Source organism: Chiloscyllium plagiosum, unplaced genomic scaffold (assembly GCF_037043375.1).
Source record: "Chiloscyllium plagiosum isolate Xiang-an unplaced genomic scaffold, Cpla_swu_hap1 HiC_scaffold_30, whole genome shotgun sequence".
Lineage (NCBI taxonomy): Eukaryota > Metazoa > Chordata > Chondrichthyes > Orectolobiformes > Hemiscylliidae > Chiloscyllium > Chiloscyllium plagiosum.
The window spans coordinates 5,775,129-5,793,717 of NW_028270168.1; the positions used below are offsets into that span (position 1 = coordinate 5,775,129).

The 18,589-nt window shown below is 42.2% G+C and overlaps 1 protein-coding gene across 6 annotated transcripts in view; it reads left to right on the top strand.

Annotated features, from left to right (window-relative positions):
• The first annotated feature begins 11,104 nt into the window (after nt 1-11,104).
• cd164l2 (CD164 sialomucin-like 2) overlaps nt 11,105-18,589 on the top strand; it is a 48,639-nt gene continuing 41,154 nt past the window's right edge. For all 6 annotated transcript variants that reach the window (XM_087976696.1, XM_043717245.2, XM_087976698.1 and 3 more), the window contains exons 1-2: nt 11,105-11,363; nt 17,529-17,618. In XM_087976696.1, coding sequence (XP_087832822.1) covers nt 11,288-11,363; nt 17,529-17,618 — 166 coding nt within the window. In that variant the 5' untranslated portion in view covers nt 11,105-11,287. The remainder of the gene's footprint in view (nt 11,364-17,528; nt 17,619-18,589) is intronic.

Here is an 18,589-nt window from a genome sequence, read left to right on the forward strand (position 1 = left end):
CCAGAACAAACAGCCCGACCAACCATCAAACCAAAAATCTGGGTCTGCTACGTAGATGACACCTTTGTCATCACAAAACGAAACAAGATAGAAGAGACATTTAACATCATCAACAACACCCTCACAGGCAACCATCCCAACACATACAAACGAAGCTGTATCAGAACACTATTCCAACGAGCCACCACACACTGCAGCACAGACGAACTACGCAAAACAGAAGAGAACCACCTATACAACGTATTCAAGAAGAACGGATACTCAAAAATACAGTGCACAGATTCCTCAAGAACAAACCATGACAAGCAGACCAAACACAGCCAGAAACCCTAACCACCTTACCATACATCAAAGGAGTTTCAGAAATGATAGCCAGACTACTAAGACCCCTCGGAATCCTAGTAGCACACAAACCCACCAACACTCTCAAACAAAAACTAACAAACTTAAAAGACCCAGTACATCCCATGGACAAAACCAACATCATCTACAAAATTCCTTGCAAGGACTGCCACAAACACTACGTAGGACAAACAGGAAGAAAGTTAGCCATCAGGATACACGAACACCAGCTAGCCACAAAAAGACACGACCCTCTCTCCCTCGTAGCCCTACATACGGATGAAAAAAGCCACACATCTATCCTGGGACAGGCTCAGCAAAGACATGCCAGAGAATTCCTAGAAGCCTGGCACTCTAACCACAACGCCTTAAACAAATACATAGACCGAGATGCCATCTATCAACCCCTCAGAAAACAAACAGGAAATGACATCACCACGAACCCCAGGAACCCCATCCAGGAGAAAGATATAAATAGAAAGCAGGAGACAACAGCTTCGCTTCACTTGGAGGTCGCCACTGATGATGTTACCTAGCCAGATAACGAAACGTCTGGATATCAAACCTACAGCTCAGCGAGCAAACCTACACCCTAAATCTCAACCTGAGCTACAAACCTTCACAAACCTTGCACCAACCCAAGGATTTTGACTGGAATAATAGAAAGAGTAGCTATGGGTCTCAACGGGGGAAGATGTGTCATCTATGACTTCTTCCAATATTTTTAGTAACAATGTCGAACTAGATAATCTAACTTGATTTGCTTTGATTTACCAAATTACTATCATGCAATAAACTACATCTTGACTAGACAAAAGCCTCTTCTTGTTAAGACTTACTTGTGGCTGTTCCTGTACCCCCCCCCCCCCTTTTCTGGCAGGAAGAGAAGAGTTGAATATTGTTTCAATGGAGAATGACTAGAGGAAGCTATAGTATAGAGAGAATTTGGAGTCCTAGTTCGTGAATCACAAAAACTACTATTCCAGTTCAACTGGTGATAGCGAAGACAAATGAAATGGTGGCCATTATTTCATAGGGAATAAGGATTAACAATAGGGAGATCTTGGGTGCGGTATACATAATATGAATAGTAGGGGTACTTTCCCTAGGGTGGGAGAGTTCAAAACAATGCAGCATATTTTCAGAATGAGAGGAGAAAGTTGTTAAAGGGACCTGAGGGCAATGTTTTTACACAGAGAGTACTTGGTGTGTGAAATGAACACTTCAGGAATTCCTGATGAAAGGCTTCTGCTCGAAACATGGATGCTCCTGCTCCTCAGATGCTGCCTGACCTGCTGTGCTTTTCCAGCACCAGACGCTTGACTTAGATGGATATTGGCCAACACAGGCAAATGGGACAAGTTTAGTTTGGGAACACAGTGGGTGTGGACTAGTTAAACCGAAGTGTCTGGTTCTATGCTGTAAGACTCTATGACTCTATGGACAAAGTCCAGAGAAGATTGATACAAGGTATGGAGACATTGTGTTACGAAGAGAGGTTGAGTAGGTTGGTCCTATACTTATTGGAGTTTAGGGGAATGAGAGGTAACCTTTTTGAAACAAGAAAGATTGAGGGGGGGGTGGGGGGGAACTTAACAGGGTAACTTCTCAGAGGTTGTTTCCGCTTGTGGGAGAGTCTAGGACCAGAGGGTATAACCTCAGAATAAGAAGTTTCCCATTTAAGACAAGAAAGGAGGACTTTTTTTTCTCTCACATGATCGTGAATTTATGGAATTCTTCACCGGATCTGTTGAGGATCTGTCAAAAAAAATATTCAATTTTGTCAGGTCCTTATGAGATAATACCATTAAAATATCAAAGAGAAAAATTATCATATTACTATCTTGACAGCAAAACATGATTTCATCCCAATTGACTTCTAGTTCTCCAATATCCCTGAACATGAGAATTAGTTATGGTGCAATAGACACTTCCCCATATTTGAATAGTCTTGGGGTAACCAATTTCCAGTGCTATTTTATTGAGGGTCACTTTTTGTTAGCATTAAATTATTACACTTTGCAATCCAGTGTTGCATATTTTTACTAGAGGCTGGTTTTCTGCTTTGTCCAAGTATTCTCAGCAGTACCAGATGCAAATCTGTAACAATACATGGCTTTGCAATATTCAATTTTTGCCAAAAAAAGCAAGGTCGGATTATAACAGTGCTGCACCACATTATGTAATGGTGTAACAATAATTTTTCACAGGTTTGCACAATCCTCGGGAAGTGCTATCTCCATATGCTGTGATACAACATTTTGTAGAAATTTACCAATGCACGGTAATTATTTACACAATATCTGTTGGGATAGCAATGAGAATGTCCCCATTCATTAACAACATAATGTTGCATGGAAATTTCTCTTCAACGTAGCAACTTTTTGCAAAAGATTTCGCTTTTGACTAAATTATAGGAAAAATTGTTTTCAGGAAAAAAAATACTTTAAATCAGTGGTAGGGTTCACCAGCACTCAGTGCACATGGTCATAGTTTTCTGTGGCTTTTACAATGGACTCCTGAAGATTATTTCCGAGATCTTATTCTGCTCTAACCACATCTTCTTCAATTTTGTATATATTTGGTTTTGCTTCATGTATCTTCCAGCTAATGAATGCAGTTATAATACAGTATATTTGTAAAAATGAAATGAATTCTTAGCAAAAAAATAAAGTTAATATAATCCTTATTGCATATTTTATAATGATAACATCAATTATCTTCATTGCCATTTGGGCATACTTGTGAAATATGAAAGCAATTATTCTGTAATTCTTTTGCAGTAATTCCTGTATATATCGTTTTATGTTTGCACTCCAAAAGGTTACGAGCCTAAGTGGAAGATCTAACAAGGGATATACATTACAGAAAGGTGAAAGAGTAGCCAGTTTAATGCTGTTCCATTTTCAATGTATGGCAAGTGTCGCAGGAATTAAAATACAAAAGAAAAACAAAAAGCCACAAGATTAAGTGTTTGACAAGTTTTTTTTTCTGTTGCCCATAATGAAATGGAATAGACATGCATTTAAATAGCTCCTTTCACAACCACAGGACAGATTAAATCATCTTGCAGCCAATGACATACTTATGAAATGAAGTCTTTGCTGTGATGTAGAAAATGCAGCAGCCAATCTGTGTACAGCAAGCTCCCACAAAGTGTATTCATCCTGATTGGATAATCCTTTTTTTAAATACTGTTGATTTAGGGATCATTAGCAGCCAAGACCCTGAGAATAGCCTCTCTGTCCTTTAATCCAAGACCCTGGGAATAGCCCCTCTGTCCTTTGATCTTATGTGTCGACCTGAGGGGTCAAATACAATCACAGTTTAACCTCTCATCTGAAAATGACACCTCTGACAGTACAGGACTCCTTCGGTACAGCACCATACCGGTCGGTACATCAGCCTTGTTATTTTAATCTCTGTGATGTTCTGTCTGCAGATTCAATGGAAAATGACTGACTGCAGGGTAAACTGTGACGGCTTAACTGCAGCAACTCACAGAGAATCCTCAGCTCCTAATTATGGTGTTCAACTAAATTTCTGAATTAAACCTACAAGCGTGTGAGACTCTCAGAATATTGAATTAGAATTGTCTTAAGTTATTTTATTTTAATTCATTTTAAAATATGTTGCAAATATTCTTTCCTCCTCTTTGTGAATTTTTTGTGCATAAGTAGCTGGCTAAAATTACACAGGCAGTTTTTAAATCTTGCCAGGTGCTCTCTGTAACTAGGTCATATATTACAGTAGCAATGCTCTTCAATATTTCCCTCACTTAATCATAAAACCCTTACAGTGTGAAAGCAGGCCATTCAAATCCACACCAACACTCTGAATGCCATCCCACGCAGACCTACCCTACAACCCTGCATTTCCCATGGCTACCTCACCTAGCCTGCACATCCCTGGACACTATAGGCAATTTACCATGGCCAGTCCACCCTAACCTGCAAATCTTTGGACTGTGGGAGGAAACCGGAGCACCCAGAGGAAATCCAACAGACACGGGGGGGAATATGCAAACTCCACACAGACAGTCGCCTGAGGGCAGAAATCAAACCCAGGTCCCTGGTGCTATGAGGCAGCAATGCAAACCAGTGAACCACCCCTTCTTTAAGTTCTCACTCCATATTGCAACACTCCTTTAGAGTTATACGGTTTAATCTTCATCAATAATTACTTCACTTTGTAGTGCCATGTCAAAAGCTCTCTGAATGTCCATGTATCCACATACATTGCATTTCCCATGTCCACCATATCTGTCAGCTGCTTAAAGAACTCTCTAAAACTCAGAATGAGATGAAAAGCAATAATGTGTTTAAGACCAAAGTTGAAAATCATTTAACATAAAGTCACATTATGACATGTTGCAGATATCTAATATTTTAGCTATAACCTTACATAGTACGAAAAAGAAACTAACAGGACTTGATGGAGAATCTATCATTAGCGTTGTATACATGTTCACTGGGGCAGAGTGAGTAGTCAGATGGGGAAATTCAACATATTGTGCATTCTTATAAATACATTATCACCTTGATATAATTGTATATGCTTTGTGGCCATAGATTTATCATCGATTATCCAGTATCAAACTTTCTTCTATCATGGAGGTGTTTAGAGTATCTGTTTATATTGTCTATAGCCTTCCTGCCTCTTTCAGGGCCCATATATTTAACATTGCAGTGGGTAATAATTAAATAATTGAGCTACTGTTTGGCCAAAAGCAAAGAATTGCAGATGTTGCTGTCTGTCATAAAAACAGTAAGTACCCAGAGAAATCCAACAAGTCTGGTAGCGCCTGTGAAGACAAATGCATTGTTAATGTTTTGAGTCAAATGTGGCTCTTCTTTACAACTGGGACAAAGATAAAAATCACACAACACCAGGTTATAGTCCAACAGGTTTATTTGGAAGCACTAGCTTTCAAGGTGCTGCCTCTTCAACACCTGATGAAGGAGCAGTGCTCCGAAAACTAGTGCTTCCAAATAAACTGTTGGACTATAACCTGGTGTTGTGTGATTTTTATCCTTGTCCACCCCAGTCCAACATTGGCACCTCCACATCAGAACTGAAACAAGGTGGAAACATGATGCAGTTGAGAGGAGGTAGGGGGAGGTGGAACACAAGGGAAGGTCTGGGATAGAGTAGAGGCCAGGAAAGATCAAATGTCAATGATCCTACAGAACAAAAGACAAACACAGTGGTTGCAATAAAGAAACCAAATCTTTGTTCAGAGAAACAGTACAGGCAGTCCCTGGCTTTTCTCTTGGAGTCTGTTCCTAAGTCGATTTGTATGTAATTAGGAGCACAATGCAGGACAATGTAAAGCAGCCATCGTTTAAGTGTGGGAAATGTTTATACACTTGGTTTGTATACTCCTATATTACAGCCTGCATTACGGCTGTGCATTACAGTTGTGCATTACACCCCTGTATTATAGTCCTGCATTACACCCCTGCATTACAGCTGTGCATTACAGCCCTGCATTACAGTCTTGCATTACAGCCCTGCATTACAGCTGTGCATTTCAGCCCTGCATTACAGCTGTGCATTACAGCCCTGCATTACAGTCTTGCATTACAGCCCTGCATTACAGCTGTGCATTACAGCCCTGCATTACAGTCTTGCATTACAGCCCTGCATTACAGCTGTGCATTACAGCCCTGCATTACAGCTGTGCATTACAGTCTTGCATTACAGCCCTGTATGAGATAACATTAATAAATCCAACATTCTTAAATTGGGACCTCATATAAATGGCGCTGTTCAGAGGCAAAAGGATGAAAAATATGATTCAATTTGGAACACTGGGGAAAAAAGAATCAAGATGGTGGATAGTTCACGGTCGGAAATTGTTGAATTTAGTGTTGAGTCATGAGGCAGTAAAGTGCCTAACTTCACGTTAAGGTGCTGTTCCCTCGGCTGCTGGCTGAGTGTCCTTTCCTTTGCTAGTTCAGGAATCTTACTGAAAATTACAACGTTCCCACTGCAAGTTGAGTTGTAATCACCTAACTCACCACAGAACAAGCATGCACACATGTCTTGTTCTCGCCTCTAAGTACTATGTAACTAAAGTACAATTTAGGTATTTTGAAAAATCCCGACTGGATCAGCAACATAAATACAGTGGTTACAAGAGCAGATCAGAGGTTTGGCCAGGAGCAGCAAGGAACTCCCCTCCTGAGTCCCCAGAGCCTGTCCACCATCTACAAGGTACAAGTCAGGAGTGTAATGGAATACTCCCGACTTTCCTGGATGGGTGCAGCTCCAACAACACTCAAGAAGCTAGACCGCGTCCAGAATAAAGTAGCCCACTCGATTGGCACCACATCTACCACCTACACCATTCACTCCCTTCACCATCAACACATTGTAGCAGCAGTGTGTACGAACTACAAGTTGCCCTGCACAAATTTACCAAAGCTCCTGAGACAGCACCTTCCAAGCCCACAACCAGTACCATCTAGAAGGACAAGGGCAGTAGTTATGGGACCACCAACCCCTCCAAGCCACTGACCATCCTGACTTGGAAGCATATCTCTATTCCTTTGGTGTCACTTAGTGAAAGTCTTAGAATTTCTTCCCTAAGGGCATTCTGGGTCTAACTACATCAAACGGACTGCAGCGGTTCAAGAAGGCAGCTCACCACCACCTTCTCAAGGGGCACCAGTGCTGGGCAATAAATGCTTGCCCAGCTTGGAGTGCCCATGACACATGAATTATGACCCATGAGGAAGGGCACCACTTCGACTGGGACAATACATCCATCCTAGGACAAGCCAAACAAAGACATGCGCAAGAATTCCTCAAAACATAGCACTCCAACTGGAACTCTATCAACAAATACATTGATTTGGATCTCATTTACCACCCCCTGAGAAAAAGAACAGGAAATGGCATCATCACCGGAAATGACATTGCCAATTCAAGGAAACCTAAACACATAAATAAAAAGCAGGCCATACCACCAGTGCTTCCCCGGAGGCTCACTGATGATGGTACCTAGTATGGTGATGAAACAGTTGAAGATGAAACTTTCCAGCTCAGCGAACAAACCTAAATCCAGACTCATGAATTGTGTTACTGGATGAATCCTCAAGTGGCCTGGACTAATAAACTGCACACGTAAGTTCAAAACCTACCACAGCAGTTGGAGAATTTAATTTCAATTAATTATATCTGGAATAAAAAGTTAACATCATTGAAACTTACAAAGTTTTTGCAGCAAGTGTCAGGCTGGACATTCATAGGATGTTTCCCTTGACTGGTGAGTCTAAAATCAAAGGACATAATCTCAGAATAAGAGGTCAGCCATTTAAGACTGAGATGAGGAGGAATTTCTTCATTCAGAGGGTGATGAATCTTTGGAATTTTTGATCACAGAGCACTGTGGGAGCTCAAACATTGATTAGGTTAAAGACAAAAATTGATAGCTGGGGACTGGTGACATTTGGGGATATGGAGATAGTTCAGTTCTGTGATGTTGAGGTAGATGATCAGCTATGATTTAATTGAATGGTGGAGATAATTTGATGGGCTGAATGGCCTTCAACTGTTCCTATGATCAGTAGTATAATCATGAAACTACCAGTTCTTAATAAAAACCCACATGTTTTCCACAAACAACAACATAAACCTACTGTCCTTGACTGGTCAGCTGCATGTGCGAACTCAGACTGACAGTGAAGTGGATGCATGCTGAAATAACCCAGCAAGCTCTTCAGGTATATTCAAAATGGCGGCTCTCTACCAGCTTCTCATGGACAATTATTGATGGACAATAAACGCTAACTTTACCAATGCTGACCACATAGTGTCTACCTATACTAATGCCCATCTCTTTGTGACTGTGTTTGCTTAGGGCAACACAGTGGCTCAGTGGTTAGCACTGCTGCCTCACAGTACCAGGGACCTGGGTTCGATTCCAGCCTCGGGTGACTGTCTGTGTGGAGTTTACACATTCTCCTTGTGTCTGCATGGGTTTCCTCTAGGTGCTCTGGTTTCTACCCACAGTCCAAAGATGTACAGGTTAGGTGGTTTGGCCACGCTTCAGGCTCACTGCCTTTATTCCTGATGAAGGGCTTTTGCCCGAAACGTTGATTTCAAAGCTCCTTGGATGCTGCCTGAACTGCTGTGCTCTTCCAGCACCACTAATCCAGAATCTGGTTTCCAGCATCTGCAGTCATTGTTTTTACCTCGTTGAAATTACTCATAGTGTCCAGGGATGTGCAGACTATGTGTCTTGGCCATGGGAAGTGTAGGGTGATGGGTCCAAGCGGGATGCTGTTTGGTGTGTACCCCTTGGGCTGAATGGCCTGATGCCACACTGCAGGCATTCTATGATTTCTTACAGATAGCTATTTCAAGAAATTATGAAGCTGCTTTCATACTGCATTTATTTGGACTCAGTATTTTTTGAATTACTCATGTCTTTTTAAAAAGCAATCTTCTGGAGCAAATTTTATCATAGAATCCCTACAGTATGGAGGCAACCCATTCAAGCCAATCAACTCCACGCTAACCCTCTAAAGAGCGTCCCACCCAGACCCATCCTCCTAGTCTATCCCTGTAACTGTGCACTTCTCTGGACTCTATGGGCAATTTAACATGGCTAATCCACCTAACCTACACACCTTTGGACTGTGGGAGGAAATCCACTCAGCCAGTCACCTGAAATTGAACCCATGTCCCTGGTGCTGTGAGGCAGCAGTGCTAACCACCATGCCATTGTGAAAGATAGCACGTATATCTCATTTTTCCTCACTTGTCTTGGCAATATTGAAAACTACTCCACAAATATAAAAGCACATAAGGTGAAGCATAAAAATCATTTAACATGTCTGATTGACGTATCAATAGAATTTGACATCAAGGTGATATTTGAGAATATCTGCTATACCTGGGATATCATACCCAAGGAGTTCAGATAATTCCCCCAAATCCTAGAAACCACAGGCTTGTATAAGGACCATGAAATCAAACAAAAGAACAGCAGATGCTGGAAATCAGAAACAAAAACAGAAATTGTTGGAGAGATTCAGCAGGTGTGGCAACATTCATGGAGAGAAGGCAGAGTTAATGTTTCTTCCCTCAGAGGGTGATGAACCTTTGGAATTCTCTAACCTAGGAGTACCCCAGAGGATGAAACCTTGAACAGAGACAGAAATTGCTGGAACAGCAGGTCTGGCAGCACCTGTAGAGAGAAGTCAGAGCTAACATTTTGGGTTGAGTGGCTCTTCCTCAGAATTTAGTTCTGAAGAAGGGTCACTTGACCCGAACATTAACTCTGATTTCCTTCCACAGATGCTGCCAGACCTGCTGAGATTTTCCAGCAATTTCTGTTTCCAATGTACAGTATCCGCAGTTCTTTTGGTTTTTAATGAAACCCTGATTCTGCTTTCTGCCCACTCATGCTGCCAGACCTGCTGAGTTTCACAAACAATTTCTGTTTTACCTCAAGCCATGAGATTACGTTCAGATATTTCCTAACCAACCTGTTTAGAGATGTTATGATACATCCTCTGGATGCAGGTAGGACTTGACCCCACGTCTTTTGGCTCAGAGGTAGGGACACTACCACTTCTGCATTCAAACAGAACCCTGAAAATTACTGGCAGGTCCTCTGCAATGTGAGTGGAGGTGATATTGTGGAAGCGATAGTCCACTCATTCCATTTGTCTTAATTGCATTGGCTTCCAGTGGTGTAATTCCATAATTGCTGGCACTTGGCAACCACATTCATTCATTGCCCAATAAACCCAATGGCACTGCATCATAACCCTTGCTGACAAAATGGAGCAGAGATGGTGTGTTGGGGGAGATGGAGGGCTTGTGGGGACAGGCCATTCGGCCCAACAAGTCCACACTAGCTCTCGGAAGAGTAACCCACCCAGACCCATTCTCTCCCCTACTACTTTACATTTACCCCTGAATAATGCGGGGAGAAAGTGAGGTCTGCAGATGCTGGAGATCAAAGTTGAAACTTTATTGCTGGAACAGCACAGCAGGTCAGGCAGCATCCAGGGAACAGGAGATTCGACGTTTCGGGCACAGGCCCTTCTTCAGGAAATGTGCCTGTGCCCGAAACGTCGAATCTCCTGTTCCCTGGATGCTGCCTGACCTGCTGTGCTGTTCCAGCAATAAAGTTTCAACTCACCCCTGAATAATGCCCCTAACCTACACCTCCTTGAACACTATGGGCAATGTAGCATGGGTAATTCACTTGACCTGCACATCTTTGGACTGTGGGAGGAAACCGGAGCACCCAGAGCACCCACACAGACATGGGGAGAATGTACAAACTCTACACAGACAGTCGCCCGAGGCTGGTATCAACCCAGGTCCCGGGCACTGTGAGGCAGCAGTGCTCATCACTGCTAGCCACTTTACCACCTGTTATAGGAGGGGTTTTGTTAGGCCTTTATTTTACAATTAAAACTGCGGATGCTGTAAATCAGAAACAAAAACAGAAATTGCTGCTGAGGCAGACCTGCTGGGGTTTTCCAGCAATTTCTGTTTTGGCTCCTATTTTATAAATGTGTGCTTTTTCCTTCCAGTGTGACACCAGACTATATATATATATAATAAAAATAATGACTATAGGCAGAGTCTCCAGAGTGCTGGTTGTCAGGTAAACAGAGACTGGCATCACTTTTGTGTGAAATGTGATGAGGGGCGGTCATGTGACCTGTCCCTTTAATAACTTGTTACAGGCGCTCGGATACATTTCGCTCACGTGGTCTCCCGGTGAATTTCCTGCAGCATCGCAGCTTCTTGCCTCGCTGGGAAACTTCACAGCCTCTCTGCTTTCACTCCCCCTTCCTTATTTGTTGCCGCTGTTCAGTGTTTATAACTTTTTAATTCCACCCCACCCTCCCCTGTCATTTGCAAGCTGTGTTTTCCCCCCCCCCCCCAACAACTCCCACTCAGATTTCAGAAGATGAAGTGGGCAGAGATTGCGGCAGGAATTTCGCTGCTGGCGCTACTGTCTGGAGTTTGTGGGGGACAGGCAGCAGGTACTGGCCCCGCAGGTCCCGGCGCTAACGTGGAATTTTTATTTTTAATAAGCCCGTGAGGCCGGCGAACTTCTTGAGTGGAGCTGGTTGCTGCATTTGCGTTTCTCGTACTCTTGCCTCTTCTAACTGGGGCAGTTGGGGTGAATGGCAGCGATAACGGTTGTTTGTTTTTGTTATAAATTATTGCAGCGTGTGTGTACAAATACCTAGGTACCAGTGGTTTGATGCAAGTGTCCAGTGAACATTTCAGTAACGCGGTTGCAGTTTGACTACAATTTAAATCCTCTGTGGGAGAGGTTTGCAGTGAAGGTGGAATTTTCCATTGTTTTGCTGGTACTGCCTCCAGTGTTAAGGTAATGTCATTTTGCACTTGGGAATTTAAAACACAAACTCTCATCTCCTTTCTATGTTGACTGCTGTCTGGTAGTTTTGAATATTTAATATTCAGGTCAATTAAATATCCTAGCAGCCTGCTAGTATTTGCCCTGATGAGTAATACTGATGCTGAAGTGTACAAGTAAACAGCACAAAGTGACTGAATATCTTGTTTTTTTTAAAAAAAAAAGATGCTGGGCTTTGCAGAATGTCAATTGGTGTTTCAACTGACTTTTTTTTATATAACAACAACCTGACAGAAGGATAAAGACAAGCAGACCCTCCATATTGCAATATTCAAATCTGATGTAAGTTTGAAAACTTCTAAATTGTTTCTGCAGGTAAAATGTATTAAGTATTGCTTATGCATATTTTAAATTACAACAATATTGGTGCTTACTAATCCTCACTGAGTTGGGGATTATTCTGTCTACCATGGTCAAAGTTCTCCTATTACTGAGTCAACAACTGTATAGGATGTTTCTGTATGAGCTTGGGACCTGGAACATTTAGATAAAATACCATTTGTGACACCTAGATCTCCAGTGCTTCAAGCCCTTTTTGGATTAAAGAATGGCAGAAATTTATGTCTTCACCAACCACCCCCATCCTTTTGTTACCTTAACCAACATTCGATCAACCTCCTTTAATTGAGTATGTTCTGCTCTGAGTGAATGAGACAGATCCCCAAGTGGAGATTTCCAACGGTCAATCTGAATCCATCAGATACTGAATAAAGCAGCTGAAGGATTCAAATACTGAATAAAAAAGCTCTCTTAGTTGCTTCACCCTTTTTTAAAATTCTGTTTAAAACAGGAAGAGCCTACACGCATCATCAAGCAGTTTCTGCATGGGACAGACTTTCTGAGACTCCTTTTTGCCCAAGTCCTGCTGACCTGAGATTGCTGATCTACTTCTGAACATTTCTCATTTTTTTGCTCAAAATGGGGGGAGTTAGCTAACAGATGAAATCCACTCCTTTGTCTGTACAAGCCTCCAGGATGCATTGAGGATTTTGCATTTCATTCACTGCTTCTTTTGGATTTAGGGCTGCTGTAGATGTAGTTGCTTCCATTTCAGCTTGGACAACTAAAGGGTTGGAATTTTTACCCTTTTTTTACCTTTTTTTGATTGATTGGGGTTTGAATACATCAACAAAACTGCCAAAATAATGAACAGAACCCTTTTTATTATAGTTAAAACACAACAGTGAAAGAAGATATAGGTGATCTAGTCCTGTTGAACTTTGAGAGGAATTGTGACACACTTGTGCTATTTGACCACTTCAATTTCAACCTGACGTCAGTGGCAGGTTAATTTTCAGTGTTTCATTGAAAGATGGGCAGCATAGAATTGTCTGAGTCAGCAGTAAAAACTGCTATTTGTATAGTACCCTTCAACTCAGGATACCCCCGAGTGCTCTGCTGCCCAAGAAATATGTTTTGAAGGGTAGCTGCTGCAGTAATGTGGAAAATATGGAATGTCTGCACAGGAAACTCCCACTGAAACTTGTACGATAAGGGGTTAAGTCTGACTAATGTGCTAATGATAGTACACATGACTAAAAGGATGTTATGTAATGCCATGATCTTACCACCTCTCCTGCAGCACTCTGACTGGTTGAAGTCAGTGCCTTAATAAGGTTTCTGTTTGCTTTGACCAGGCTGTTTAACAAGAATATATTTTAAAGTTACCAGTTAATCTGCTTCAATCGTGTCAAGTGAGGGATTATGTGATGGTTACAACACCAGGGAGAACCCCTCTTTTTCCTCAGTGTCATGGGATCTCTTGTGTCGATGCATGGACATTATTTAATGTCTCATCTGAATTGTGGCACTCTTTCAGTACTGCCCTGAAGTTCAACTTGGATTCTGTGGTTGAGTGATTTTTGAACCCTCCGATTCTAACCTGGAAAAGCATCCTATTCACTGAGTCACGGTTTTTATTTTAGTCATTTTTTAGTTTAATTGGATCACTTATTTGGTCATCTAACTAATGCCATTAAAGGGACATTGGTTTCTGTCAGATGACATTGATTTGAATCTGTGTCACACTTGTTTAGAGGGATATGGGCCAAATGCTGGCAAATGGGACTAGATTAATTTACCATATCTGGTCAGCATGGGCAAGTTGGACTGAAGGGTCTGTTTCCGTGCTGTACATCTCTATGACTCTATTTAAAAGCTTGCCTGTCCATTTAGTGTATTGTATGGAATTGACCAGTTCAATGCTCAGCTCAATTAATTTCCCTTCAAAGCTCACAGTCCTACTGACTGTAAAGGAGCAATTATCATTTTTTACTGACACACACTATATAGCTAACATTATGAATTGGTTAGTCCTGTATTTCAGTCTGGTTAAGGTGCAGTCATTGGCCTTTTGAACACTTTTTAGTGAAGTGAGTGTTCAGTTGTTTGTTTTTGGCATGATGTGGGATGAGATGCTCAGCACAACAAGATTAGTTTCTCACTCCCTTGTGGTGATCTGAATGTCACTGAGTCATAATCCTGGAGCTCCCACCTTTTAATGGCACTGTGGGTGTACCGACACACGATGGACTGTAGTGGTTCTAGAAAGTAGCTCATCACCACCTCCTTTGAGGGGAATTTGGTGATGGTAATAAATGCTGGCCTAGTCACACATGCATAGGATTCTTGAATGAATAAAACAATAATATCTTCAAAGGGACTGAAGACATAAGACATAGTGGGCGGCATGGTGGCACAGTGGTTAGCACTGCTGCCTCATAGCGCCAGAGACCCGTGTTCAATTCCTGCCTCAGGCGACTCACTGTGTGGAGTTTGCATATTCTCCCCGTGTCTGCGTGCGTTTCCTCCGGGTGCTCTGGTTTCCTCCCACAGTCCAAAAGATGTGCAGGTTAGGTGAATTGGCCATGCTAAATTGCCCGTAGTGTTAGGTGCAGGGATATATGTAGGGGAATGGGTCTGGGTGGGTGCGCTTCGGCAGGTCGGTGTGGACTTGTTGGGCCGAAGGGCCTGTTTCCACACTGTAAGTAATCTAATCTAAAACATAGGAGCAGAAATTAGGCCATTCAGCCCACTCTGCCATTCAATCATGGCTGCCAATTTTTTTTTAAACCCCATTTTCCTGCTTTCTCCCTGTAACCTTTGATCCCATTGGCAATCAAGAACTTGTCCATCTCTCTCTCAAATATATTCAATGACGTGGCCTCCACAGCCTTCTGTGGCAGTGAATTCTATAGACTCAACTCTCTCTGGCTAAAGACATTTCTCTTTATCTCTGTTCTAAAAGGTCTTCCCTTTACTCTAAGGCTGTGCCTTTAGGCCCTTATCTCTCCTACCAATGGAAACATCTTCTTAACATCCGCTCTGTCCAGACCGTTCAGTATTCTGACACTCGGCAAGTCTGGCAACATCTGTGGCTGGAGAGAGACAGAGAGAAACAATGAATGTTTTAAGTTTGAGTTCTGAGGAAGAGAATGCTGGACTGTTCTCCTGGAGGTGGGATTGGTTGGGGAGGGGGTGGAGGTGGGGGGAGAAAAGAAAGAGAAGTCCCATATCTATTGTGGGCGAGAGATTCTTTCTCCATATTAAGGCTGAGTTGCTAAAGGGAAAAGCTGTGATCTTCAAATTTGATAATTTGGGGAGGTGATGTGGCTAATCGTGATGGGGGGAGGGTTGTGTGCTTGTCCCCCTTACCTGGAAAGGCTATCTCCTCCTCAGGTGTTGGAGAAAGTGCTTCAACCATGTCCTGAGGCAGAAATGATCCTACCTGTCCACCTCCCTTCCCACCTATCTACTCCGCCCCCACCCCCCGACCTATCACCTACTTATCTCCCCTTCATCTACCCATTGAGCTCTCAGCTACCTTCTTCATTTCTCCTCCCACCCCCACCCCCTGCCATTTATCTCTCCATCCCTTCGCCTCACGGTCTCTTTCCTGATGAAAGACGTATGCCCGAAATGCCGATTCTGCTCGTCGGATGCTGCCTGGCTGGCTGTGCTTTTCTAGTGCCACACTCTTCGACTCCTCAGATGTTGGAGGCTCCCACTGGATTTAATAATATGTTAGTCCACCCTCCGGCCTTTCACTCCAATTCAGAGAAAATGATAGTCGAGCGATCGTTCCCCTTGCTTTGTGCATCTCTGACCCTTCTTTCATCCTGATATCCGGGTTCTGAATTCTAAGAGGGAAAACTTGCCCTATATTGTTGGCAGCACTGGGTACGAAATGGAATATTTAAACTGCTTTCACGTTTATTCTATATTAAGTGTCTAATTTGAATAGTAAAATTCCCAATGTGCAGGAACCCTGTGTCTGACCGTTTGGAGTGAGTCCAATGGTGCTAGTGATTTTTTTTTTTTTTTGTTTTGTTGTTTCTTTTAGTTTGGATATTTTGTTTTTTGCTTGTAGCGTCATGGACTGTGAAAGTGCAGGGTCCAGCCCCACTGGCTTAGTTTAGTCATCTTTAAACTTATGGTTAGTAAATGTTGATGTTGAAATTGCTCACTCACCACAGTACAGAAGACTCTCCCTGATGTGACCCCGTTCTCTAGCAGGTGCTGAGAGACAGGATTTTTTTTTTTGAAAAACATAGCTGGGCTGTGAGCCATTTTATGGCAGAGATTTGTTTTTTTTTTAAACCCACTCCCAGCAGAGAGAGAGATGAAACTGCTTCCAATGATTCAGAATTTGAAAGATGGGTAAAAGGAAGCTTTAGATCATAATACATTCAGTAGTTTTACGGACACTCAGGATTGACATGACCTTAAGGCAGCAAAGCAAGTAAGGCAAATATCTTAACAGCAAAATTTAAAAACAGAAAATACTTTTAGATTTATAAAAGGTGAAGTGTCAAAAATGAAAGTGAACTCCGTGCTTTCTGTTCTGTGGTGCTGTAGTTTCAATCGAGGCATTCAAAAGGGGATTGCTACACTATCTGGAGAAGAATTTGTATAGCTACCAGGAGATTGGGTGAAGGCAGAAGAGGTTGAATTGTTAAAGGAATAACTGCCTTGCGATGATGTATGGCTAAGGGCAACAGCTGCTTTCGAAAGGATCAAGAACAAAGGAGGGGAGCTTTGAGTGAAAGGCAGGAGGTTTGGAGGAGAGACGTTCTGGAGAGCGGTGGGGGTCTGGGAGAGGAGTTGAGGTGGGAAACCTCAAACCTTCTAAAAACGTTAGTGTCATAACATTCAAGAACATAGGCCTAATGTAGGAAAGTGGGACTAGTGTAGGTGGTACATTTTTGATGGGCTAAAGGACCTCTTCAGTATAATGATTCCAATGGGACCAATAGACCAAAACTGGGTCTAGAAGAACTGTAAATGGTAATGACTCCTGTTGTCAATAATTGTAGTGCTGATGCAGATTAAGTTAAGATCTGAAATTGGGTGGGAGTCTAAGTGTCAGAAAATGAGGTTCTGTCCCTTGTGTTGCTCTTCCTTGAAACAGAGCAAGAGGCCAAGGACTGAGAAGTCCGTATGAGAGGCAATTTTATCTTAATGACTTAAGTTGTGTTGATGTTGGTTCTTCTGATGGGATGTTTGTCAGCTGGTATGATTTTACTGACTGCGATGTACCCGGAGTTTATTGGGTCAGTCTGCAATAATTCACCTATTGGAGTTCATATTTATCATGGAGTTAAACTCCCCTCTGATAAACAGGCAAAGAAGTATTGTCGTCCAAAGTGCATTTGGTTTACACAGGGCAGTACAAGGGTGTTAATACCAATGAGCTGAACATTAACCGTTTTTTAAATAATTGCATTAGACTTGTTTGTTTCTTTTTGGTTTGTTTCTCATTTAGAATGTGCGGAGTTGGAGACATGTGAACTTTGTATCACTGGTGATACTTCGCTGAACCTAACAGACTGCGTGTGGGCACAATGTAAGTCAGGTAAGTGCTTTGTACATAATCCTTACACACTGGCCTGGAGCAGTCTTGTTCGTTGCTAATTCTTTATAGAAAGGCTGTTTCCCAATATTCCATCTCAAAGATGGAAAGATATTCAAACTCTTCAATTCAGCGGCATGACCAACATCAAGTTCTTGTTCTGGAGGGGCACAAAATGGTTTTGGAGCCTACAGGTGTAGTCAGAGCTCCAAGGCAACCTTAGTGGGTGTTTACCAACTACGTACCTCCCAAATTAAATGCTGCTGTGATAATTATTGTGGTTGAAATGTTCAGATTATAGTTGGTAGTGTAAGGCAGGTGAGGAGGGTGGTCAGCTGCTTTTTCTATGACCTCATTGAGTACCATTGTTCACTTCTCAACCTATCTGATTTGTTAATGCATGACCCTGCCACGCAATTTGCTTTGGTTATTTTAATAGGGAGAATTCTCTACGGGGGGGAAAAGCTTCCCTCTCTGTTTGTATCATCAAATATAAGGCAAACATCACTGGTCTGTCAAGCAGTTTTTAATTATAGTGCTGCCTTTTACCTGGGGACACTCGGTGTCTTGGCTCAGGTGGTTGCTTGAGATGACATCAGCTGTTGGCTGCATCTCTCTGAATATAGAGCTCAGCATGCTTTGTTCCCAGATACTGATCTCAAACTGTGTCAATCATCTTGTAACTTCCTACTGGTTGATGAGGTTTAGCAGGTGTAGAATTGAAAAATGATCATTCTTGATCGAGATTTGGAAACAATAGATATTGATCGCAGTTGATCCAATGTAAACAGGATCCTTTTGTTATCTGTTTTGTTTTTGTTCACCTGAATAAAAGCCACTATTTCTACAACTACTTTTCTAACTTTGGACCCTTGCAGATTCACTCCTCTTCTTCAGAAGAGGATTATTGGACTCTATTTTTCTGTCTTCACAGATGCTGCCAGACCTGCTGAGTTTCTCCAATTTTTATTTTC